The 26,303-nt window shown below is 46.3% G+C and overlaps 1 protein-coding gene and 1 pseudogene across 4 annotated transcripts in view; one reads left to right on the top strand and one right to left on the bottom strand.

Moving 5' to 3' along the window:
• LOC113883385 overlaps positions 1 to 14,687 on the bottom strand; it is a 39,439-nt pseudogene extending 24,752 nt beyond the window's left edge.
• The window catches only part of ABCC1 (ATP binding cassette subfamily C member 1), a 152,075-nt gene continuing 140,385 nt past the window's right edge, over positions 14,614 to 26,303 (top strand). For all 4 annotated transcript variants that reach the window (XM_027528199.1, XM_027528197.1, XM_027528198.1 and 1 more), the window contains exon 1: positions 14,614 to 14,733. In XM_027528199.1, coding sequence (XP_027384000.1) covers positions 14,686 to 14,733 — 48 coding nt within the window. In that variant the 5' untranslated portion in view covers positions 14,614 to 14,685. The remainder of the gene's footprint in view (positions 14,734 to 26,303) is intronic.

Here is a 26,303-nt window from a genome sequence, read left to right as displayed (position 1 = left end):
TCAAACTAAGGGCTTCCCAGGTGGCATTAGTGATAAAGAACCCACCTGCAGGAGACACAAAACAAGGGTTTGATCCCTGGGTCAGGAAGATTCCCTGGAGGAGGCGTAGCAACCCACTGCAGTATTATTTTTTTTTTTATTGTTGTTTTGTTTCCTTTTTTTTTCTTATTTATTTATTAAATTTATTTTAATTGGAGGCTAATTATTTTACAATATTGTGATGGTTACTCCAGTAGTCTTGTCTGGAGAATCCCCACAGACAGAGGAGCCTGGCAGGCGACAGTCCATAGGTTCACACAGAGTTGGACACGACTGAAGCAACTTAGCACGCACTCATTCAAACCAACATGTGTATACATACGTATATTGACAGCATCACTACTCACAATAGCCAAAAGATGGAAGCAGTCCAAATGTTCACCTGATGAATGGTAAACATTGTGCAGCATCTCTGAGCTATGAAATATTATTCAGGTGCCGAAAGGAATGAAATACAGATACTTGCTACAATGTGGATGAACCTCAAAAACATTATGCTAAGGGAAAGAAGCCAGACAAAAGGTCACACACTGTATGATCCCATTTATAAATTCCATTTGATGGTTTTCATTGTTCATGGCAGACACGTTTTAAAATGTCTCTGGGAGCCTAGGGAAACACAGTTCCTGTGAACCTCTGGTCATAACATTTTCATGAACCAATCAACACATACTCTTGATTTATACGTGTTCCTCTTTAAAGAAATCTTATTTAGGGAATTCCCTGGCCGTCCTGTAGTTAGGATTCCATGCTTTCACTGCTAAGGGCTCAGGTTCTATCCCTGGTTGGGGAAATAAAGTCCTGCAAGCTGCATGGTGTAGCCAAAATTAAAAACAAAAAAAAATTTTTTAAGAAACCTTATTTAATACATTTTTTGGGTTCATTAACATGGAACTCATGGCCAGCAGCAGTCACGCCTGGACAAAGCTTACCTAACGCATCTCCTTTTTCGGAGCACTAGGCAGCACTTCACTACTATACTTGGGGCCACTTTAAACAGCGAGTTCAGTTCAGTTGCTCAGTCGTGTCTGACTCTTTACGACCCCATGGACTGCAGCATGCCAGGCCTCCCAGTCCATCACCAACTCCAGGAGTTTACTCAAACTCATGTCCATTGAGTTGGTGATACCATCCAACCATCTCATCCTCTGTCGTCCCCTTCTCCTCCCACCTTCAATCTTTCCCAGCATCAGGGTCTTTTCAAATGAGTCAGTTCTTCTCATCAGGTGGCCAAAGTATTGGAGTTTCAGCTTCAGCATCAGTCCTTTCAATGAAAATTCAGGACTGATTTCCTTTAGGATGGACTGGTTGGATCTCCTTGCAGTCCAAGGGACTCTCAAGAATCTTTAAACAGTGAAATCGCAAACAAAAAAGCATGAAAATGCAAAACGTGGCACCAAATAGACTATGGACACTTGATTACAGTATGAGATCTGAAATGCCTTCTTCCTCTTCAGCTGGGAACACCCATGTAGAGTAACTCAAATTTGTTGCCACTCTATTCATCTCCACCAATGACCATGAAAGTCCTGTCGACTTTGAAATTACAAATAAATTAATTTAGTAAGACAAGTTCAGAAATATGGAATCTACATATAAGGAGTATTCGCTGTATATAGGGCTTCCCAGGTGGTGCTAGGGGTAAAGAATTCGCCTGCCAGTGCAGGAGACGTAAAAGACACGGGTTCAATTCCTGGGTTGGGAAGATCCTTCAAGAAGGAAATGTCAATCCACTTCAGTATTTTTGCCTGGAAAATTCTATGGACAGCAGATCCTGGTGGGCTATATAGTCCATGGGGTCGCAAAGAGTCGGACACAGCTGAGCAACTGAGCATGAGCATCAGCACTGTACATAGAATAATCCAGAATAGGTCAATCCATAGACACAGAATCAGACAGATGGTTGCAGAGACAGGGAGAGAGCAGGCTGGGTGGATTTCCTTTTGGGCAGTGACTTGAAGCTAAATACAACTGATGGCTACACAACACTGTGAATATCCTAAATACCAGTGAATTGTTCATTCTGATGTGGTGAATTTTATGTCATATAAATTTCATCCTTCACCCTCAAAAAAAAAAAAAAAGTATGATTCTAAGTGGGACTCTGAACCTCCCTTTTCCTTTTGGTGTGGTGATCATCCACCCTCAGATCATGGCTGCTCCAAGAAGCGGAGTGAACTGAACTGAACTGTGTGTTGTTTGCTTACGTTACATCTCCATGGCATCTGGTCCCATCAGTTCAGTTCAGTTGCTCAGTCGTGTCTGACTCTTTGCGACCCCATGAATCGCAGCAACTCCCGGAGTTCACCCAAACTCATGTCCGTCGAGTCGGTGATGCCACCCAGCCATCTCATCCTCTGTTGTCCCCTTCTCCTCCTGCCCCCAATCCCTCCCAGCATCAGGGTCTTTTCCAATGAGTCAACTCTTTGCATGAGGTAGCCTAAGTATTGGAGTTTCAGCCTCAGCATCAGTCCTTCCAATGAACACCCAGGACTGATCTCCTTTAGAATGGACTGGTTGGATCTCCTTGCAGTCCGTTTTAAACTACTGAGATTGAGGGATTTTTGTTACTGCAGCGTAACTGAGCCCATGTTGACTATTTCAGAGGTCTAAGCCTGTCATCACTGTGGGAGCAAGGAGGGATGGGAACTTGGGAATCTCACTATTCCTCGGTATCCTCTTTCTTCATCTCCCTGTTTTCAGTTTCGTGATTCACTTCATCCTCTACCGTGTCCCTTCCCAAATCTAGACTCTCTAAAACTTCCTGTTTTATGCTGTGGCTGGGAAAGATAAAGTCACCTGCTCCAGAGGGTGATAAGAATCCACCCTCTCCTCATGGCAACTTCCACACAGTTCTTCAGCTTCTGGTCCCAACGCAACCCAGCTTTCACAGGTGATGGGCATTTTAGTTTCTCAGACTTCTCTGGTTTCTGTGGTGGAAATTCGCTTGGCCTTCATCTCTGTGTTCAGCTAATTCACTTACCACCTGTCTTCTATCTTCTGAAATTTTGCCGGCACTTTTCATCTAATGTTGTTTCCTCTCCTATTTTCCTTTTCCTCATTAGTTTAAGGCTTCCCTGGTGGCTCAGACAGTAAAGCATCCGCCTACAATGTGGGAGACCGGAGTTTGATCCCTGGGTCGGGAAGATTCTCTGGAGAAGGAAATGGCAACCCACTCTAGTTACCCTTGCCTGGAAAAATTCCATGGGGAGAGGAGCCTGGTATGCTACAGTTCATGGGGTCACAAAGAGTCAGACACGACTGAGTGACTTCACTCATTCATTAGTTTAAACCTTTCTTATTCCTTGGTGGTCATTTTAGGGAGGTTATGGGAGGCATGCAGACTCATTACTTCACAGCAAATACAGGGTAAGAGGTGGAAATAGTGACAGATTTCCTCTTCTTGGGCTCTAAAATCACTGCAGATGGTGACTGCAGTCATGAAATCAGAAGACAGTTGCTTCTTGGCAGGAAAGCTATGACAAACCCAGAGAGTGTGTTGAAAAGTAGAGACATTCCTCTGCTGATAAAGGTCTGTATAGTCAAGGCTATGGTCTTCCCACGGGTCATATTTGGTTGTGAGAGCTGGACTGTAAAGAAGGCAGAGCACCAAAGAATTGATGCCTTTGAACTGTGGTGCTGGAGAAGACTCCTGAAAGTCCCTTGGACAGCAAGGAGATTGACCAGTCAATCTTAAGGGAAATCAACCCTGAATACTCATTGGAAGGACTGATGCTGAGGCTGAAGCTCCAGTATTTTGATCATCTGATGCAAACAGTCGACTCTTAGAAAACTCCCTGATGCTGGGAAAGATTGAGGGCAGAAGGAGAGAAGAGGGCATCAGATGATGGGATGGTTCAATGGCATCTCTGATGAAATAAACATGAACTTGGGCAAACTCCGGGAGATGGTGAGGGACAGGGAGGTCTGGCGTGCTGCAGTCCAGGGGGTCACACTCAGGACAACCCCCACAACAAAGAATTATCTGGACCAAGTGTCGATAGAGCGGAAATTGAGAAACTCTGTTCTAAAGGATTCCTATTGTCTTCAGAATTCAAACGCCTCAGCACAGCTTACAACACTCCAGCCTACCTTTTCCACACTCTCCCTGGCTCGGCATGCTTCAGCCACACGCATCTTTTCTATTACTGGAACACACCAAGCTTGTTTCTGCCACAGGGCCTCTGCACTTGCTGTTTCCTCAGCCTGAATCTCTCTTACCCAGATTTTCTGGTTGCTGACATCCTCCCTGCTCTGGTCTTTGTTCAAATGTCACTTCCTTTGTGAAATCTTCACCAACCCATCTTTCCTTCTCCACCCACCCCTGCTCTCATCCTTACCCAAGGGACAATCTGTTATACTTATTGCACCCTTCAAAGTATTAATCTTGAAACTGGCTGTTTTTCTGCCTTTGTTTATGTTTATTACTTGATGTTATCTCTATGAGAGGAGGAACCTGTCAGTCTTGATCTCAAGCATTTTGCCTGCCCATGGTTTCTGCTCAGTAGATGGACCGAAGGTCTTGTTTAGAGATCCTCAAGTATTTTACGGGTATTTCTTCTCAAAGAATTTCTAAGAACTCTATACCCCTTGCATATTTTTACTTAAGGTCTGAGATCTGTTTTTTGTAAGTTTAAATAGTTGCAGTCTTAATTTCCCAGTTATTATAAATATTGATATTTTAGAACATAATTTTACTTCATACTTTTAAATATACCTATCATTGTTTATTTTTAAAAATCCTTGAGCATAATCACACAGCATTATGGAAATAAATAGAAAATTTTGTAGGGAAAAAATATAAGAACAGGTTCTTAGTTGGAAATTTTATTTTATTTGGTTTTTTATCCATGAACTTGTATTTCCATTCTATTTCTCTCACAGATTTCTATCCTAATATAATATACTTGAAAAGTTTGAAAATTAATCACCAGATCATACTTGTCTGCAACAAAATGCTTATGTGTATTAATATATGTGTATATATATATGTTAATATATATATTAAAGTCCTGTTTCCCCAAGACTCGAATTTTGAAGATTATCCAGTGTTTATAAGGCTCTAACTTCTAAAATTTTTCTCTAAATTATAATTACAACTATTATTGGAATATAACTGATCAAAATAACATAAATATACTACATTATGATCAGTAATGTTATACACTGAAAAGTATGTTTTGTCCTCAATGAGTTTTTAAATGAGAGAGATGGGCTAGTTATTTTTTGGTGAATAATTTTAGGTCCACCTGTCCATGGAAAAGGGGCTTCTCTGGTGGCTCAGTGGTAAAGAATCCACCTGCAATGCAGGAGACCTGGGTTTGCTCCCTAGGGCAGGAAGATCCCCTGGAGAAGGGAATGGCAACCCACTCCAGTATTCTTGCCTGGAGAATCCCAAGGACAGAGGAGGCTGGTGGGCTACAGTCCATGGGGTCGCAAAGAGTAGGACATTACTAAGCGACTAAGCATGCACACATGTCTGGATTAATATTATTTATTGCTGAAATGCAACAAAGTTTAGAAAAAGTGCTATTGCCTCCCCTCTTTTTTTGCTTTTATAAAGTAAATTCTGAGAAATGTTTTTCACATAAACAGGAGACCTGAATGGAAATTTTGTAACAGCTAAGTAATCCAAGGTCACCCATGTTTGAAAGCCTGGGTAATTTGCCACATATCTCATTATGATAAGTTATCACAAATTATTTGTAATAATTTATTATCCAACAAGTTGGATAATGTTGGTTGGAAGCAAATAACAAATCATCTAAATTGCAGAAGGATTTGTTATCTTGTCCTCAGGGGCATTGTCCTTTCTAATTACACACTATTATCTTTTATCTTTATGCCTTTGTTTGGCATCCAGAATTTTACACCACAGCACAACATACCTCAGTAAGTTTCAAGATGAGTGAGAAGTACTACCTTGCTTTCGTGCAGTGGGGGAAAGAGAATTGTGAAGGCAGAAACACGTTGGAGGCAGGCACTTTCTCAGATATCTTAGTTTTAGGAGACAGAACACACAGAAGCTGAGTTTTAAGCAGATTCTCTTTCTCCTCTATTGAGATCTAACTTCATAAAGATATTTTTATACAGATTATATAAATAGTTTAATATGAGTGTACCCATATGAAGTATCCACTTTGATAGGTTCTGACAAGTATGCTGCTGCTGCTGCTAAGTCGCTTCAGTCGTGTCCGACTGTGCGACCCCATAGACGGCAGCCCACCAGGCTTCCCCGTCCCTGAGATTCTCCAGGCAAGAACATTGGAGTGAGTTGCCATTTCCTTCTCCAGTGCATGAAAGTGAAAAGTGAAAGTGAAGTCGCTCAGTCGTGTCCAACTCTAGCGACCCCATGGACTGCAGCCTACCAGGCTCCTCCGTCCATGGGATTTTGTAGGCAAACACCTGTGTAATTTCCATTGCATTCAAGGCACAGGAAATTTCCATTCTTTCCTAAAGTTTCCTCATGCTCCTTTGCGTCAATAGTCCCTCACCCAGGAGCTCCTATTCCAGGAAGAATGTATACTAACCTGATTCCAATCAAGCCTTTAGATGGTAAGTTTACAGAAAATACAAAGGACAGAGGAACACATTAAACCACACTAATGAAGAAACGCAAAAGGAGAAATCCAAGACTGTGGCGTATTCTACAGTATAACTGTCTTGATCTTTTTAACAAGACAGTGCTTTATATATATATATATATATATATATATATACACACACACACACACACACACACACACGCACATATATGTATGTATATAAATATAAGAGTGAAAGTGTTAGTCGCTCAGTAATGCCTGACTTTTTGCGACCCCATGGACTGTAGCCCACCAGGCTCCTCTATCCATGGGATTTCCCAAGCAAGAATATTGGAGTGGGTTGCCATTCCCTTCTCCAGGGGACCTTCCCAACCCAGGGATTAAACCCCAGGTCTCCTGCATTATAGACAGATTCTTTACTGTCTGAACCACCAGGGAAGCCCTCATTAATCTAAAAGAGTGGGGACTCTTCTAGATTAAAAGACACTTAAGAGCCAGAAATATTAAATGTAGTACATGATCTTTCATTGTGAGAAAGTAAAAATTGGATCGGACTGGGAGAAGAAAACTCAGCCAGGCCATTCCTTAGGCTGGGCTAACAGACAGGATAAAGCTGGCTGCCGAGGTAACAGGAAATGATTTTTCTTCCAAGGACACTTGCAGCTGTGGAGTGACATAGTGACCTCCTGCTCTGAGCGACTGCTACTTTCTCACTAGCTGAGAAACTCTGTTTTCTAAAATTATAGAAAATTCGCGGTTTGAAATTCTGTGAATACCAATGCCCTGCCTTCCTCTCTCTGGCAACTCAGACAATGAGCTGCCTTGAGTTTCAAGCCAGGTACAGAGCTTCAGGTAAAAATGTCCCGAATACAATGGTCCACAATTATTCAACTGTGTGCCTTCAGAAAGGACCTTGGGTCCACTTGGCTGTCCAGTGGCTGATATTAACCCCTTTATTCCTTGATCTCTTTGAGCTGTTGACTGGAAAAAATACATGCAATCTCAACGTTGAGTGTTACGGTTTATTCGGAAGAAAATTTTCAGATTTAAGCCCAGGAGGCCGGATCTCAAGTTACCCTAGGAGAATTGTTCCTGGGAGGCAGGGGAGGAGCCAGGTTATATAGAGGTTTTGCTACAAAGGGCAGGTAGTCTGAACATCAGAAGATTATTGTAAATTAAAGAAAACTAGATATTCCAAATTAAGGGATTTAGTGCTTATCTATGTATGGGAAGATGCAAGAATCTGGGCTCCCTGAAATCATGCCTTTGATAGGCACTTAACTAACAGGACACTGATAGGGTCAGTATTCAGCTTTTTGCCACCCTGAGTCCCCCCACCCTCCCGCCCCAGGTACACAGCTGGAGGTGGCTGCAGTAGCTGATGCCTTGATGACCACACATTCTTTATTTACTAATAGGACAGTTAACATTCTTTATCACAGTCTATTTTCCACCCAGCAGCCTGAGTGATGCTGATAAAAATCAAGTCACTCCAGCTCCTCCACTCATTTCCTTCCCGTGACCTTCTGCTTCACTCCAAGGATAACCCAAGTCTTCGCTACGAGGCCCTTTGTGAACAGGCCTCATCTCCACTCCAACCCCACTGGTTCTCTGCTGTTCTTTGGCTGTCATGCTTCAGCCAAGACCTTAGATTCACTGCTCCCCCTTTGTACATTTACTTAAATACCACTTCCTTGGCCCGTCTTCCCACATTATGCTTCCTCAGTCACGTCCAACTCTTTGTGACCCAATGGACTGTAACCTGCCAGGCTCCTCTGTCCATGGAATTTTCCAGGCAAGAATACTGGAGTGGATTGCCATTCCCTTCTCCAGGGGATCTTCCAACCCAGGGATTGAACACATGTCTCCTGTGTTTCCTGCATTGGCAGGTGGATCCTTTACCACTGCACCACCTTGGAAGCCCCTTCCTGCATCACTCCATCTAAATACTCACTCTCCAGACCCATACTTTATATTTTCCTTCTTAGCATTTGACTATCCTAAGTCATCTATATTATATTGTCCCACTTGCCTTGTAAATAGGTAGATCTCCTTCTCTCTCCCACGAGGATTTCAGCTCCATGGTATGGGTGGGGGAGTTTGGTACATTTTGCTCTCCGATGTAGCCCAAACTTCTGGACCAGAGGTTGGTAAAATTTTTCAGGTGAAGAGCCAGGCAGTAAACATTTCAGGCTTTATGACCATGAGAGCTCTGTTACAACTACCGAGCTCTGAGGTTGTAACAGCTATAAGAAAATATGTGGGACTGTGTTCCAATAAAACTTTATTTGCACAAACAGGTGGCTGGTGGTAGTTTGTTACCTCCTGCTCAGAACACAGGCTGGCAATAAATACTTGCTGACTGAAATGGGAAGGAAGACGAAGTCATGCTCTTATTGTAGGAGGAGGAAGAACCAGTGACAAATTTCAGATTGCATTAGAGCAGGGGTGAGATGAGGGGATGGTGGCTAAGCCTGTCTAAGGGGAGCCCAGGCTACGTGATGCTCCAGAGGCTAAGGGTTCCAGGTAGAGGGATCAGCCAGGGGAAAGATTTGGAGGTGGGATGAGCTTGGTGGGGGGTTCAAGAAACAGAAAGTTCTCAGTGTGGCTGCAGTAGCATAGCGACTGAGGACAAAGGGGTTCAGGATGACACTGAGGGGCTTCCCAGGTGGCTGAGTGGTAAAGAATCCGCCTGCCAATGCAAAAGACACAGGTTCGATCCCTGATCCGGAAAGAGCCCACATCCCACTAAGCCCATGCACCACAACTATTGAGCCTGTGCTCTAGAGCCTGGAGCCATAAGTACTGAGCCCACTCGCCACAACTACTGAAGCCTGTGTACCCTAGATAGTGTGCACTCCGTAACAAGAGAAACCCGTGCACTGCAGCTAGAGAAAATCCTGAGCAGCAACAGAGAGCACAGCCAGAAATAAATTTTAAAAAGAAAAAAGATGACACGGATGGGTAAGGACCAGGTCACAGAGGCCTAGTAGGTCTGTCTGATTATTTTTGGCTGCACTGGGTCTTCATTGCTGCACATGGGCTTTCTGGCGAGCAGGAGCTATTGTCAAGTTGAGGTGAGCGGCTTCTCACTGTGGTGGCTTCTCTTGTTGCGAAGCACAGACTCCAGAGCCTGGACTCAGGAGGTATGGCACACAGGCTTGGTTGCCCTATGGCATGGGGATTCTTTCTGAACCAGGGATTGAACCGAGTCCCCTGTGCTGGCAAGCTGATTCTCAACTACTGGAAGAGGCTGAGATTCTCAACCACCAGGGAATTTCAGGATTTTTTTTTTTAAGTCTTTTGCTCCTTTTTCTCACATTTTTTTTTTAATCGTAGTAAAATGTACACAACATAAAATGATACATTTTATGACCATTTTAAGTGTACAGTTAGTTCTGTGGCATTAATTATACTCATATGGTTGTCCAACTGTCAAATAGAAACTCAGTGCCCATTAAACATCAAGTCCCCATCACATCCCTCACCCCTGGCAACCACCATTTCACTTTTTCTCTCTGTGAGACTGACTACTCTGGGAGCTACATGTAAGTGGACTCATCCAATATTTCTCCTCTTCTGACTGTCCTATTTCACTTAACATAATGTCTTCAGCTGAAGCTGAAGCTCCAACTCTTTGGCCACCTGATGTGAAAAACTAACTCATTGGAAAAGACTCTGATGCTGGGAAAGATTGAAGGCAGGAGGAGAAGGGGAGGACAGAGGATGAGATGATTGGATGGTATTACTGACTCGATGGATGTGAGTTGGGCAAGCTTCGGGAGTTGGTGATGGACAGGGAAGCCTGGCGCGCTGCAGTCCGTGGGGTCGCAAAGAGTTGGACACAACTAAGCAACTGAACTGAAGACTTCAAATTTCATCCCTATAGCATGTGTGAAAATTTCTTTTCTTTTTAAGGCTGAATAATATTCCATTGCCTATAGATGATGTTTTTTTTATTCATCTGTTGATGGACACTTGGGGTGCTTCTACGTCTTGACTAATGTGGACAATGCTGCTATGAACATGGGTGTGTGAATATCAAGTTTCTGCTTTCACTTCTTCGGGGTGTCTACCCAGAAATGGAATTGCTGGATCACATCCCATAGACTTTTGTACTAAGCACAATAGGAGGCCAGGGGAACTTTACGCAAGGGTGTTGCTTTCTTGTTTTAATAGGACCTCCCCCACACCCCGGGTTGGTGTGTTGAGCTCAGATTACAGCAGGGAAGGACAGGGATGGGAGACCAGGGAGAAGGCTGGTACAGCAGTCCAGGTGAGAGATAGCAGGAGCTGGAAGCTTCCAGTATGGCTAGGGAGGCCTCTATGGTGTAAATAACTAGATGATTACAAATAATGAAAAGTCCTGTGAAATAAATGAACAGGAACAGGAGGTTCCGATTCCAGAGAACATAAAAAGGATCTCTCTGGCCTTTCTCATATATGATTCACTGAACTCATGGTCTACCAGGGCAGCTGATACTTGAAACTGAGATCCTGCATTTTCACCATCAATTTATTTTGTTTGCTTTCATTGGGTGGGTTTGGCCCAGGGCCCAGAGCCTCTGGGTCTAAGGGTGTTCATTACTGTTCCAGGGCTGCAGAGAGGAAGGAAGGGGCTTGGAAAGAAGGGGAGGGGAAGACTTTTGAGTTTGTGGCTGAAAAGAAGTGCGGGGAGGGCTTGGCAGTTAAGAGCAGGGCTGGGTCTCCTCTCTGCCACATCCCAGCTGTGGGATCGTGGGCAAGTTACCTCATCCCTCTAACCCCCAGTTTCTGCTCCTGGAAAACAGAAACCTCATTTGTTTGGTCTGTCTTCTGCTTGCTCCTCATGAAGGCAGAGATCCTTGTTCTGTTCACCGATGTGTCTACAGCACCTACATGGTAGGCCCCAATAAATATTTTTAATTTCTATACTTATTTTCTATGTTAAATTTTCATATAAGATATAACTTTGTTTGTTTTGGCCACACTGTGTGGCATGCAGGATCTTAGTTCCCTGACCAGGGGCTGAAACCGTGCCTCCTGCAGTGGAAGCACAGAGTCCTAACCATTGAAACACCAAGGAGTTTCCTAAGGCATAACTTATAGAGCAAAGCATAGCTTCCTTAAGTGGCCAGCTCAGTGAAGTTTAAAATGTGTCTTGTGTGTATAGGTGTGTGTGCATGCTAGGTCCCTTCAGTCATGTCTGACTCTTGCGATCCTATGGACCATAGCCCGATAGCCATCTCTCTCCATTGGATTCTCCATGCAAGCATACTGAAGTGGGTTGCCATGCCCTCCTCCAGGGGATCTTCCTGATGCAGCAACTGAATCCATGTCTCTGCATTGGTAGGCAGGTTCTTTACCACTAGCGGCACCTGGGAAGCCTCATTAAATTTTCACGTAAGGTCTAACATTTTTTTTTAGTTGCAGCATGTGTCATGTGGGATCTTAGTTCCCCGTCCAGGGATTGAAACTGTGCCCTGCAGTGGAAGCATGTAGTCTTAACCATTGGACTGTCAGGGAGTCCCCTAAGGTATAAGTTTTATACCTTATAAAGTGTAAAAGTATAGCAAACTTCAGTGTCCATCTCAATGAATTTTAAAATGTGTGTGTGTAGGTATAAACCACCTAATGACCACCAGATCAAGTTAAGGACATTTTCAGCTCTCCAGCAGGCTCTCTTGTACCCCTTCCTAATCATACTCCCTGACAGTAACCATTATTCTGACGTCAATCAACATCTATTAGTTTCCGCCTGTGCTTGACCTCTGTCTATATGTGATCATGAGAAATACACTCTTTCATGCTTGTCTTCGTCTGTTCCTTATTACCTGTTGTGAAATTTGTCCATGTTGTTACATGCACTAGTCGTTTGATGCTTTTTTATTTATTTTTTGCTCTCTCATACTCTATTGTGTGAATATACCACAGTTCATTCATCCTTCTGACAAGTTGTTTCTGGTTTGGGGTATCTGAGTAAAGTTGTTCTGAACATTTTTGGTGGCTGTCTTTTGGTGGATGTAAGCACTCCTTTGAGAAATGGAATTGCTGTGTCACTGTGTACTTGCATGTTTAGCTTTAGGAAAAACTGCCAAATGGTTTTCCAAAGTGGTTGAACCAATTTACACTTCCACTACAGTTTCAGTCGTGCTGTAACAGCTGTGACAAGATTTAGCGATTTCCTTTTAGTCATTCTGGTGGGTGTGTAATGGTATCTCACTGGGGTTTTACCTGATGCAATTACCTGATGACTAATGACGGAGAGCACCTTTTCATATGTTTGCTCAATAAATACTTGTTGGAAGAATGAATGAATGAAGAATTTGAGTAAAAATGGAAATAAATCTGACCATCTTGGGCCCTGCTTAAAATCCATCAGTGGCTCCCCATCACTCATGGGACCAGGCTGAAATCTCTCCCCTGGCCAACATGGCCCTGCATACTCTGGGACCTCCTGATCCCTCCTGCCAAAGATGAGCCCTTTCTGCTTCTCTCTCCGGATTCCTGTCTTCAGGTTCCTCCAGGGACTTGCTCTGTCCTGCTACATGGTTTTCCACAAGCTGTTTTCTTATCCCAGAACACAGCTCAGACCCCATGAAACCAGACTCATCACTTGTTTCTCAGCTCAAAAGATTCTTCCTCCAGGCAGCCTTCCCTGACTTCCACTGCCAGTAGGCCAGGATCCTTTAAAACCCTCTTACTTCCACTTTCTTCTTAGGTTTTATCACAGCTGTAAATACCCTTTAGGTGATCATTTGATTAACCTGTTCCTCCCATCAAACAAAACAAAACAAAACCACACACTTAAACCCTCACAAGAAACCCCACAAAGAAACCCCCCACAAGAAACCCCAATGCTTTATAAAAGCATTATAAGAGCAGAAACTTTGTCTTGTTTCTAGCAAGACCCAGCATATAGTAAATGCTCAGTAAGTATTTGTTCACTATAAATGTCAGAGCAACAGCCCAAAGAGCATTATTACCTGAAAGTAATTATCCCATAAAAATCCACTCACCCTGAGGGGGACCTAGGCCACTTACTGTCTACACCATCCCTGACAAAGTACTCTTGCCTCACTGGGCTGCAGTCTCCTCAACTGCAAGATGGGGATAATAACAGTACTTACCTCTTGGGGTTCTAGTGAGCATTTCACAAGTTAGTTCAAGTTCATTGCTATCTCAGCCTTCGGAAGCCCCATGATTGTGAATGCTTATTAATTTTTACTGTATCTCTAGGCCTCCCTTTCTTGACTTCAAAGGTGAGGATCAATAGCCTGGTTATTTCCTGAGTGCTATAGAGAGAGTGGAGAAAATGCCAAGCTTCTCTGCACAGAGCTGTTTGGGATAGAGTTTGGAGTCTTCAGGCCTTGAGTCAGGCTGGTCATGGCTTCCAATCCAGCTCCTGCTATTTGCCTGCTATGTGTCCTTGGGTCAGTCGCTTTACCTCTCTGAACCTAAGTTTCTCCATCTGTACAGGGCAGATTAGATTGAGTATCCACCTCCTGCAGTTTCCCAGTCAGCTCTTGAGCCAGCAGGCCGGGTTAGCCCGGAGGACCCTGGAGAAGTCACTCAACCTCTCTGCCTTTAGTTCTCTTCCTTCATGAAAAGGGAGTCACAACAGAGTCCAATGAGGACGCAGCTACGGTGTCTGGCACTCTGCGCTCATAGAGGGATCAGTGCATATTATTGCCCCTGGTGGTTTCTATTACTGTTGCTGTCGTCTCGATGTTGTTGTTACAACAGGATTTGAAAACTGGTCTGGGGTCTGGACACAACGGTCGCGCTCGGTCTTTCCCGAGCCTCTGATAGGGGTGTGGTGGGGGTGGGATCGGGCGCCTAGGGAGGGCGGGGGTCCGGTCCTGGTGGCCGCAAGGTCTAGCGTGCGAACTCTCCGCGTGGCCCACGCGGGCCGGGCGAGGTGAGCGGGGCGGGGCCGGGCGGGGCGGGGCCGCCGCATCCCCGTGACGCGCCGGCCAACCAGGCGGCGTTGCGGCCCCGGCTCCCTCAGTCGCTGCCTCCCGCCCTCGCCGCCGCCGCCGCCGCCGCCACCGCCACCGCCGCCGCCGCCAGCAGCCGGGCCCGTCCGCCCGCCGCTGCCCGCCGTGCCCGAGCCGGCCGCATGGCGCTCCGGGACTTCTGCAGCGTCGATGGCTCCGACCCCTTCTGGGTACGTGCTCGGCGGCCGCTCGGATCGCGTGGGGCCGGCGGACGTGAGCGGCAGCGGCAGGGAGGCCGGCATGCGGGCGGGGAGGCCGGCCGGCGGGGGGAAGCGCCGGGCTCGAGCGGGTTGGGCCCGCGGTCCCGGGGTCCCCTGCCACCCCGAACGCCGCGCTCCCCTCCCCGCAGCCGGCCTGGCGGGGCCCGCTCCCCACCCTGCCCTCAGCCGGCCCCCTTCGGGAGCGCAGCTGATGGGGGGCGGAAAACTTGGGTGACTGGGTTCCAGGGAAGCAGGGCGTTGGGGAGGGGTTGCAAATGCCTGGCTCTGGGGCTTTTTGGGAAAGGTGAGGGGCCAGAGCCTGGGAGAGGGGGCCGAGAAGAGGGGCCCTTTCTTCTCTGGGGTTCCCCCTCCACTTGAAAATAACCTTCCACGGACGGAGACGCCAGAGATGAGGGGTGTCTCCCTGCTTAAGTTCCCCCATCTCCTTTGTGGCTTGGAACCCGCTTTCACAAACACCCGGTTGCCAAAGGGCTGAGGTGGGGAGGGGCTCAGACTGTGGAAAGGGGCTTCCAGTGGCTGACTTGAGGTTTGCCCCCTCCCCAGTTGTTTTGCATACACATTAAGTTCCTGTGGTTACATGTTTTTGACATCTTTTACTTTACTTCTGTTTAATTACTGTGGCTCTGGGTGTGTGTAGGGGGGTCGAGTTTGAGGGGACAGGGGAAGAATTAGGGAAGTTTCAGGAATAGCTAGGAAAGAAGGTGGGGCTGCTCACCCCTGCCCTGACTTGCTTGACCGTGGGGTCAGATTTGGGGGTCAGCTGAGGATACCCAAGGATCCTGGTACCAGTGGATTTTGTGCTGTTCCGCACCTGAGACCTGAGGCTTCTCTGTGTGGGGACCAACCCCAGGTTCCTTCTGAATCTTTGCTGTTGAGCCTGGCCGGGTCTCCGGAGGCCACTCTGGCTTAATCCCCAGTGTCTTGGGCTTTAGTTTCTCTCTAATGCGATTTGCCTCTGTTACAGGAAGCACTTCTGTGTCTTACTCTCTTGATTATTAACAGTAGGCAAACCTGGGCAGGATAGTTTTTCTGCTTTTGTTTAGGAATCGGCAAACACCCCTGGTTCTTTGGAGCCAGTGACTAGCATCTCCAAATACCTTCTTGTTCTGTTTTGTGGTCCTCTCCTTGAAGGTTGCATTTGGAGTGTTGATAAGTCATCTTCGAGGGCCCCATGGGAAGGGTTTATTTGGGGGATGGGGGCGGTAGGTATCACTTGTTAGAACAACCACACACATCTGGCTGTGTCTCACATTTTCAGGCCAAGGGGATTTACTTGGGGGCTGGAAATAGTACAGACGCTTTGCACTCAAGGTCCAGGATTGATTGGGGAGCAGACTTACTTGCAAAGTAGTATTGTACTTAGCAGAGACAGGAAAATCTGAGGAGTCCTTGCTCCCAGTACCCAGTGACAACAACAAGATTATTTCTGCAAGAATCAGATGGGGATCTGGTCTAGTGTTGCTGTGATACTGGAGAATTTCCTTGTTTATTTTGTTCTGAATTACAGAGGGGATAAAATAGGTGACCATGAATTCTTCACCAGGATGTATTGTATTGATGGCAACTGGCGGTTGATGGATGGCATCAGGTTTTCCAACGTCGAATGGGTTTGGGGGTGTCCTCTGTTTACTTAGCTGAAGAAGCTCATCTGAGGAAATCCGTTGTGTGTTTTGTTTTTTATTTTTCTCCTGCAAGGACTTTTGCTACAGAAATTGCCAGGTGGTTGGCTTTCCCTTCGGCCAGGCCCTCCATCTCCCTGCCAGTCTTTGGCCTTGCAGACTTTGCTCTGCCCTTCCTCCCTCTGGATTTCTGGACTCACTGGTTGTCCCAGTTTCTCAAGGTGCCCTGGAACCAGGGTTTGAGTGCAGGCAGCGGGGGCGTGAGCATTTCCAGGTAGCCTGAGAAACCAAATGTAGTCAAGAGCAGGTCACTTCTGTGTTTCCCAGGGCACCCACTCAAGGCCGGGAGAGACTGACCTCCCAGCCACTAGATAACTATGTGATCTTGCGCAAGCCACCATGTCTGTCTGTGCTTCAGCTTCTTCATCTGTAAAATAGGGGTGTGGGCCCCCACAGCCTCAACCTGCTACAGTTGTTTTGCAGAGTAAAATGAGTTCATCTGTGCAAGCCACTCAGCCCATGCCCCGCACAGAGGTAAACAATGGTTATTGCTTTCTTTCCAGAGATGAAGTTGTGTGTTTCAGGTTGCTGGTCCTTCCTTTGGACCCACTTTTTCTTAAGCTGGGGCATGGGATTGGGCCATCCACCCGGTCATGCCTGGCTCCTCCCTTGACCAAGGTCATGTGTTTAGAAATCAACGCGACTAGCCCACCTGAGACTCTAATCAGAGTTTTGTTCCTGAGTCTGCCTGCCTCTGAGCCCCAGGAAAGGGCCAGAAAAACCACACGATGTGGAAATAACCCGTGGTGAGGGTTCGGCTGACTTACCACCTTCACCCAGGCAAATGCTCTGGGATGAAAAAAGAGGAACTTGGTTATCTAAATGGAAAATAGGGGCCAAGTTCACCAGCCCCGGGTTTGCTTTTATTTATTTATTTTTTTTGAGGGTGCTTGGTGTGGAGTAGGTGGGAAGGGCTGTTTTGTGGCTGATGTTTGAATGATGGTTGGGCAAATGGGCCTGGGCCTCCCCTTGCAAGCTAATTTTTTTAACCAAAAAATTGTTTATTAATTTATTGCAAGTCCAGTGTAGAAAAATCAGAAAATGTCAAAAAGTAAGTGACAAGTCAGTAAGCAGTGGTGTATGGCGGCTCTGAGCAGTGCTTGGATCCCTAGAGTTCAAATCCTGGCTCTACTCCCTGGGCAAATCACTCCCCGCCACTCCATGCCTCAGTTTCCACACCTGAATAATGGGGATGTTAACACAGTACCAAGCGAATCCTCAGCAGGTACTTAGGATGTTGTTGCTTGGTATACAGTTGGTATGGTGTTTGGTGGTTTAATCTCTTTAAGTTGTGTCCCATTCCTGTGACCCCATGGTCTATAGTCACCCAGCCTCCCCTTTCCATGGGATTCTCCAGGGAAGAATACTGGAGTGGGTTGCCATTTTCTTCTCCAGGGGATCTTCTGAACCCAGAGATTGAACCTGCGTCTCCTGCATTGCAGTCGTGTTGTCTACCACTGAGCCACCAGGGAAGCCCTGGTATACAGGTGGCCCTCGGTAAATTTAAGTGATGCACTAACTGGAATTCTCTAGTTAATTTTTGCTACTGTACTTGCTGCTTCAGGGATCGGTGGCTCTGTGTTATGGTTCGTGGAGTCCTGCTGATCATTTTGTCCTGGTGTTGTTATTTGCCTCGGAGATGCCCTGAACCTTCTTCCACCTCAGTAACCCCCTGAATATTCAGTTTGGCTGCCAAAAGGTGGGAGAAAAGGAGTGTTTTATTTTTTCAATTTTTTGGCCGCACTGCACAATATGTAGGATCTTCGTTTCCCTGACCAGGGATTGAACCCACACCCCTGGCGTTGGAAGCTTGGAGTCTTAACCGTTGGATCACCAAGGAAGTCCCCAAAAGAAGTATTTTAGAAGCCATTTGAAATTCTTCTTGGGGTAAGGTCTGACCTTGGCGTCAGTCTAATTTCTGGCATAATTAACTCCCTGTGGCCTCACTATAATGTAGAAAGAGCCATTTTTTCCCTCCATCCTTTAAGCTTCCTGTGGGTTTTTAGATGCATCACTGTGCTTTCCTCCACCTTTCTCTCCTCCTTTATGTCTGCCCCTCCTGGTCTCCTCTTCCCATGTGGACTAGAGCCATGGGGCCCCTGGAACTGGTGGGGTCATCCCCTCTGTCCACCCCACCTGAGGCCCAGAACGGCAGCATGACAAGGTAAATGGCTTTGGGAGGAGAAGAGGGCACTCTCTGAAACGACAGGGCAGGGTGAAGCTAGTCTCCTTCTCCCGGCTGGACAGGCTCTGTTTGGGGTAGCCTTACCTTTGGAACGTGGTGGTGGATGAAAAATCTCTCTTTCCATTCACATTCTCAACTTTTTGGAGCCGACATCTCCACCTGGGTGTCGCTGGTTTACCTCGTCCCACGCGGAACTTGGGCTTCCCTGGAGGCTCACAGTAAAGAATCCGCCTGCAATGCAGGAGACCTGGGTTCAATCCCTGGGTCAGGACGATCCCCTGGAGAAAGGATTGGCTACCCACTCCAGTATCCGTGCCTGGGAAATCTCAGGGACAGAGGAGCCTGGCGGGCTACAGTCGATGGGATCACGAAGAATCAGACATGACTTAGCAACTAAGTCACCGCCACCACGATGAACTTAGAGGTCTCCCTCCCATTCCCCCTATGCCCCCCGGCTCCGACCGCCCCAGTCCTCCCCATCTCAGTGGACCAGGGCAGCTCTGCCCCAGAAATTCAGGCCGAAACCCTGCATCAGCCGTGACTCCCCTCCTTGCCTCCCATTCCACATCTCATCAGCAAATCAGCAAATCCTGTTGCCTGTTCCTTCAGAATGTTTCCAAATCTGCCTGCTTCTCACTACCTCCTTGCCTTCCTCTCTGGCCAGAGCCATCACAGCCTCAATCCTGCAGCTGGCTGTTCGCACCTCAGTGCTTTCCTTGCTGCCCTCCTTGACCCTGCAGTCTGGTCTCAGCCCTGTGGCCAGAGGAATCCTGTTAAAGACACAGCTCAGACCCTCTCCCTATACCTAGACCTTCTGCCCTATACCCTGCAGCGACTCCTTGCATCCCTCAGGGAAAAAGCCAGAGGCCTCAGAGAAACTTACAAGGCCTAAGAGCATCTGATCCCTCACCTCTCTGATCAAACTGCCTGCTACATCTGTCTCCCTTTGCTCCAGAACCGGCTGCCTCGGGGCCTTTGCACTTGCTGTTTCCCCTGCCCAGAATGCTCGTGCACTTTCAGATCCTTGTCCCAGTGTCAGCCCAAGCAACCTTTCCTGGACTCCCTGCTGCTTTGTTGTGGCTCCCTCCAACCCTGCAACCCAGCACTTACTGCCAAAATAAGTCTTACTTATTTTGTTTACTGTCTGTAAACTCCCGCCAAAAGTTCAGCTTCACGGAGGGAAGGAGGGGTTTTTGCCTGTGCTTGTTCTTATGGCTGTAATCCCAGCCTCAGTGCCTGGAACATAGTAGATTCTCAGTAAATAATGAATGAATGACAGGAGGCTTTGGAGTGACTTTTGAGCTGGCTTGAAGCCTCTTCCCAGAGTCTTCTAAGGATGAAATAGACCCTCACCTGTTTGGAATGGGAACCCAGGTGGACTGAGCCTTCCAGGTTCCACATCTGCCTGCTTATGTTTTGTCTTGCAAAGTTGAAAACTGAGTCTGGCCTCTCTTTTTCCAGGACTCAGTACGTTGCACATACAGTAGGTGCAATTAACGTTTGAATTTGAGTATCTTGAGGCACAAGTTCCATTGGGGGATTAGATCTAGCTCGCTAGTGTTCTGCTCTGGCTTTATTTTAACGTGGAATTACTGTGATTGCTGATATTTACTGATGAGAAGAACTCACAGAACGATCTGCATTTCTGACTTTTGGAAACTCAGGAGATCTGACTGCATGAGGGCCTTCGCTTGTACGTCGTGGGTGGTCGGCTGGGGCTGCCCCCTCCGACAGAGCAGCCTGCCAGAACAGGCTGGCCCCGGGTTGGCACAATCCCTTCCCCTCCTTATTGCTACTTTACTTCTAAGGCCCGGCATCCGTTGCCTTTTTCCCTTTGTGCTTTCTCCCTTGGTCTGCTTCCTTCATCAGTGGAGCCCACCTGGATCTGTAGGTGTTAGAGTCAGTGTCTCCCTCCAGATTTTCATGGTGGGATAAGGCCTAGATTTCATCAGATCTTAATGGTCAGTAACATGCTAGCCCATAAAAACTTGCCTGGACCTTTTACAGAAAGAAAGAAATGGCTAGTAAAATGCTTTTGAACTGTGATGCTGGAGAAGACTCTTGAGAGTCCCTTGGACTGCAAGGAGAGCCAACCAGTCAATCCTAAAGGAAATCAACTCTGAATATTCACTGACAGGACTGATGCTGAAACTGAAGCTCCAGTACTTTGGCCACCTGATGTGAAGAGCCAACTCATTGTTAAAGACCCTGATGCTGGGAAAGACTGAAGGCAAGAGAAGGGAAAGACAGGATGAGATGGTTAGATGGCATCGTTGACTCAATGGACATGAGTTAGGGCAAACTCCAGGAGATAGCGAAGGACAGGGAAGTCTGGTGTGCTGCAGTCCATGCGGTCACAAAGAGTTGGACACGACTGAGTGACTGAACAAAATGTTTTGGGATAATGACAAGGACTTGAACTTCCTGAGGCCAGTGTTTCCCCCAGCCTTGCCTGGTAATGGGACAGACAGGTCTTTTGTGGTGAAGGCATGGGACTCGACTTATCTTGACAAGGCTGGGCCGTGAGGAAGCCCCCGTAGGGGAGGGCTGGTAGGTGTAGAGCAGTTTCTCAGCCTGGACATGCTGGACCTTTGGGGCCAGGTAATTCCCTATTGTGGGGCCGCCCTGGGCCTTGTAGGCTGTTCAGCTGCAGCCCTGGTCTCTCCCCACGAGATGCCGGTAGCACCTTCTCCCTGTTGTGACGACAAAAGTGTCTCCAGATGTTGTCACCTGTCCCCTGGGTGGGGAAGTCCCACAGCCATTGATGTGGAGGAACCCAGAGAAGAAATCTGGGGCAAGACTTTTGCCTCAACCCGCAGCCCCCTGAGTTTTTAAGCTGTTGAACACCTCACGTAATTGGCTTATTGAGGTTGCCATGGAGAAGCTTAATGAGATGCGAAGAGGGTTAAACTCCAATTAGCCAGAGAAAGAGATTGCAGCTGTTTTCATGCTGTTTGCCTGCCTCTTTCCATCTGGGGCTGCTTTTCCCTAATCCATTCTGGCTGGGGAGGTGGGTGGGAAAGGGTGGGGTGGTGTGAAGGTTTGGCCCCAGAGTGAAGTGCTTGTCTAGAGAGATCAGCTGCTCCTGCATCTTAAACTGCTCCAGGAGAGGTGGACAGTTACAAAGTGGAGATTCTACTTAAGTGTCCCCTTGGTTTAATTGTGGGATTGTATCTCCCGGGGGAGATTGCAGGTCCTGGAAAATGGGTCTAGATGCCCAGGGAGGGTGGCGTCCGGCCCTCAGGCAGTAATTGAGGTTTTACGAGGCTTCTCCCTTCCCTCTCAGTGAATTGTCTCCGTGAGAACCTTCCTTCATGTTTTCTTGGCTACCTGTTTGGAGTGCCTTCCTCCCTGGAGAGTTGTTATCAGGAGCCTGTGTTTCCCTGGTGCAGAGTACTTGAGTGTGATCTTTACAACTGGATTCGTTCTCCTGTTCTTCCCACAACCATTTCTCACTCATTCATTTATTCAGTCTTTTATTATTAGTTGAGCATCTGCGGCACACTGCCACTGTTCTAGACACTGGAGATACAGCCACGAACAAGGCGGACGAGACCCATGTTCTCATGGAGCTGATGCTGGGGATGACCAAACTGATTTTGGATAGCGGCGAATGCCACAAAGACATGAACTGGGACGAACTGGGGTGTGAGCTGCGATGGGGGTATGTCCAGGGAAGGCCTTTCAAAGGAGATGACTCTTGACCTTTGACCCATGGCAAAGCTGGCCGTGCGAGGGCTGGGGGAATGGAATCTCAGATAGAGGGGACAGCACGTGCAAAGGCCCTGAGGTGCATGGAGTGATCAAAGGAACTGTGGAGCCCATATAAGGAAAATCTGGCCTGGAGCCTGCTACCAAAATGCCTTCAGCACTAATAAAATGACTTGTGGTACTAAGAAGGGCCTGGAAACTCCAAGGAGGAAGCTTGCTGCAGCTTGGCAGGGAGATGGAACATTATTACTTGCTCCCCGATATCATGGTCTTCTGATTTATTTAGGTTTGAATGGGTCTCAGGTTTTAAAAATTAAGTTTATGTGTTTATGTGTTTTTATCTGTTTCAGAACATTGGCCACACTGTTCAGGGTCAGATCAGGTTGGAAATCCCCACTGCCCTTGATTCCCCTCAAAGGCTTTTTAGGACCCATTAACATGATGAGGTGCTTTTCTTACATGATTAAGATGACTTTCTAAAGGGTTGCTAAAAAAAAGTCTTCTTTTTAAAATAGATGTTGAATTGACCTGGAAGTTCTTGCACAGTAACTCTTTTGATTATGCTATTGCTTTCAAAGAATTGTCTTTTAGAAGTTACAACTTTAGAGACTTCCCTCTTGGTCCTGTGGCTAAGACTCTGTGCTCCCAATGCAGGGGGCCCAGGTTTGATCCCTGGTCAGGAAACTAGATCCCAGATGCCGCAACTAAAAGATCCTGCCTGCCTCCATGCAGACACACTGCAGCCAAATAAATAAAATATTAAATAAATAAATAAATAAAAATTGCAACTTTAAAAAAAGTTTATGGTATAGCCACTATGGAGAACAGTGTGGAGATTCCTTAAAAAACTGGAAATAGAACTGCCATATGACTCAGTAATCCCACTGCTGGGCATACACACCAAGGAAACCAGAATTGAAAGAGACACGTGTACCCCAATGTTCATTGCAGCACTGTTTACAATAGCTAGGACATGGAAGCAACCTAGATGTCCATTGGCAGATGAATTGATAAGGAAGTTGTGGTACATATACACAACGGAATATTACTCAACTATAAGAAAGAACACGTTTGAGTCAGTTCTAATGAGGTAAATGAAACTGGAGCCTGTTATACAGAGTGAAGTAAGTCAGAAAGAGAAACACCAATACGGTATGCTATGCTATGCTATGCTAAGTCACTTCAGTCGTGTCCGACTCTGTGCGACCCCATAGACGGCAGCCCACCAGGCTTCCCCATCCCTGGGATTCTCCAGGCAAGAACACTGGAGTGGGTTGCCATTTCCTTCTCCAATGCATGAAAGTGAAAAGTGAAAGGAAGTCGCTCAGTCGTGTCCGACTCTTAGCGACCCCATGGACTGCAGTCTACCAGGCTCCTCCATCCATGGGATTTTCCAGGCAAGAGTACTGGAGTGGGGTGCCATTGCCTTCTCTGCCAATACGGTAAGTTAACCCATATATATGAAATTTAGAAAGACGGTAACAATGATCCTATATGCAAGGCAGCAAAAGAGACACAGATGTAAAGAAGTCTTTTGGACTCAGAGAAGGCAAGGGTGGGATGATATGAGAGAATAACATTGAAATATGTATATTACCGTATGTAAAACAGGTGACTAGCGCAAGTTCAATGCATGAAGCAGGGCATTCAAAGCTGGTGCTCTGGGACAACCCAGAGGATGGGATGGGGAGGGAGATGGGAGGGGGGTTCAGGATGGGGGGACACGTGCACCTGCGGCTGATTCATGTTGATATGTGGCAAAACCCACCACCACACTGTAAAGTAATTATCCTCCGATTAAAATAAAATTTTTAAAAAAGTTTAAAAATACTAGAATAAAGCTGTATTCTGGAAGAATATGAAGGCAAAGTGAAAGTTTCAGTACTTCCCCTCCCTGCGCTCTGTTCCCAGATGTCACCATTGATGGTAGTTTCTTGCGTGTCCTTCTAGAAAATTTCAAGCATATGCAAATATGTAGGAAGTGTGAGTGGGCGGGGAGAGATTGAATATCTTTTTTCCCTCCCCAAATAGTTTCATATTCTAAATAACGTTCTGTATCTTGCTCCTTTCGCTTAGAAACCCGTGTTGATTTTTCTGTCCGAGGTAGGTCCAGGGAAATTGAAAGAAAAAGAAATAACACTTTACCAGCCATACTCTCCTGTTACATGACTGTGCCATGTATTCACCCAGTCCTCCCTGGGTTGCTTTCAGGGTCTTTGGTTCCAGTTTTCTGCACCATGAACAGTGCTGCCTCAAACACGCTGGGTGCTCATCTCGGTACTTTCTGTGGAGAGGTGTAAATGACTCAGCAGAGTCAGTTTCCCCTGAGAAATTGCTTGGTGGGGGATCTGTGCGTTTTGAAATGTGACAGTTCTTTTTTTTTTCTCTTTGCTTTTCTTGGAGTCTCCTTTATTTATTTTTTTAAATTTATTTATTTTAATTAGAGGCTAATTACTTTACAATATTGTAGTAGTTTTGCCATACATTGACATGCATCAGCCACGGGTGTACATGTGTTCCCCATCCTGAACCTCCCTCCCCATCCCATCCCTCAGGGTCATCCCAGTGCACCAGCCCTGAGCTCCCTGTCTCATGCATCGAACCTGGACTGGCGATCTGTTTCACATATGATAATATACATGTGTTTCCCCGGTGGCTCAGAAGTTAAAGTGTCTGCCTGCAGTGTGGGAGACCGAGGTTCAATCCCTGGGTTGGCAAGAGCCCCTGGAGGAGGGCATGGCAACCCACTCCAGTATTCTTGCCTGGAGAATCCCATGGACAGAGAAGTGGACTACAGTCCACGAGGTCACAAAGAGTCGGGAATGTGATAGTTCTGATTCTCAAGTGACAGCTGTGGTTTAAACTCTCACTAATGGATTTACTGGGGTTCCCAGGTGGCGCAGTGGTAAAGAATCGGCCTGCCAACGCAGGAGGTGCAAGAGACGTGGGTTCGATCCCTGGGTCGTGAAGATCTCTTGGAGGAGGAAATTGCAACCCCCTCCAGTATTCTTTCCTGGAAAATTCCATGGACAGAGGAGCCTGGCGAGCTGCAGTCCATGGGGTCCCAGAGAGTCAGACACAGCTGAGTGCACGCACACAGTGGACTCACCAGCATTTATTAAGTACCTGTTGTGCTCGTGGCATTTGAGAGCATTGATCAGGCTGGGAATTGACCAGACTCATGTTGCTTCCTTGTGTGTGAGAGGATTTTGCCCAGCAGTTAAACCATCCTTCCAGTGGGTTTGGTCCAGAGAGTGATTGGTTTATGTTCTAATTTTAAAAAGATATGTTTAAATGTTAAACATCTTTTGACTTCTTTGCTTAAAAAGTACTTTTACATTAACAGTTCAACAACATGTAAAAGTTTTACTCATAATTTTCTCGTGCTAAAACGATAAAAGTTATTTTATCATGACTTATTTTTTACATGTAAACTTTCTAGTTTAATTGTAGAGTGTTCTGGTTCACAAAGTGATACTCCTTGTGAGAAAACAGCATAGAGGTATTTAAATAAAGCGTTAATTCTTTCTAACCAATAACCATTCTTCCTGTCCTTTCTCTGTAATCATGGAAATGTTTATAAACATAAATAATATGCTTAAAAATAAAGTGGGTTATATTATTATCATCACTCTACTTTTTCTTTTGCTTAACATGATACATGGCAGTACACATAATCTCACTAGTAATTCTTAAACTATTGTGTAATATTCCAAGTTATAGATTTGTTGTTGATTCAGCCATTTCCCAGTTAATAACATCGCTTGCACTGTTTCCCATATTTTGGCTTCTGTAAACAATGCTCCAGTAAACATCCTTGTCCATGGGTTAAAATTCTGTACATTTTAGTTTTTAATGAGTATTGGGGTTCCCAGGTGGTGCAGTGGTAAAGAATCTACCTGCCAATACAGGAGACACAGGAGACGCAGATTCAGTCCATGGGT

This window comes from Bos indicus x Bos taurus, chromosome 25 (genome assembly GCF_003369695.1).
Source record: "Bos indicus x Bos taurus breed Angus x Brahman F1 hybrid chromosome 25, Bos_hybrid_MaternalHap_v2.0, whole genome shotgun sequence".
Classification (NCBI taxonomy): Eukaryota; Metazoa; Chordata; class Mammalia; order Artiodactyla; family Bovidae; genus Bos; species Bos indicus x Bos taurus.
The sequence above is the reverse complement of the archived record's forward strand: the minus strand, read 5'-3'. Positions and strand labels throughout refer to the sequence as shown.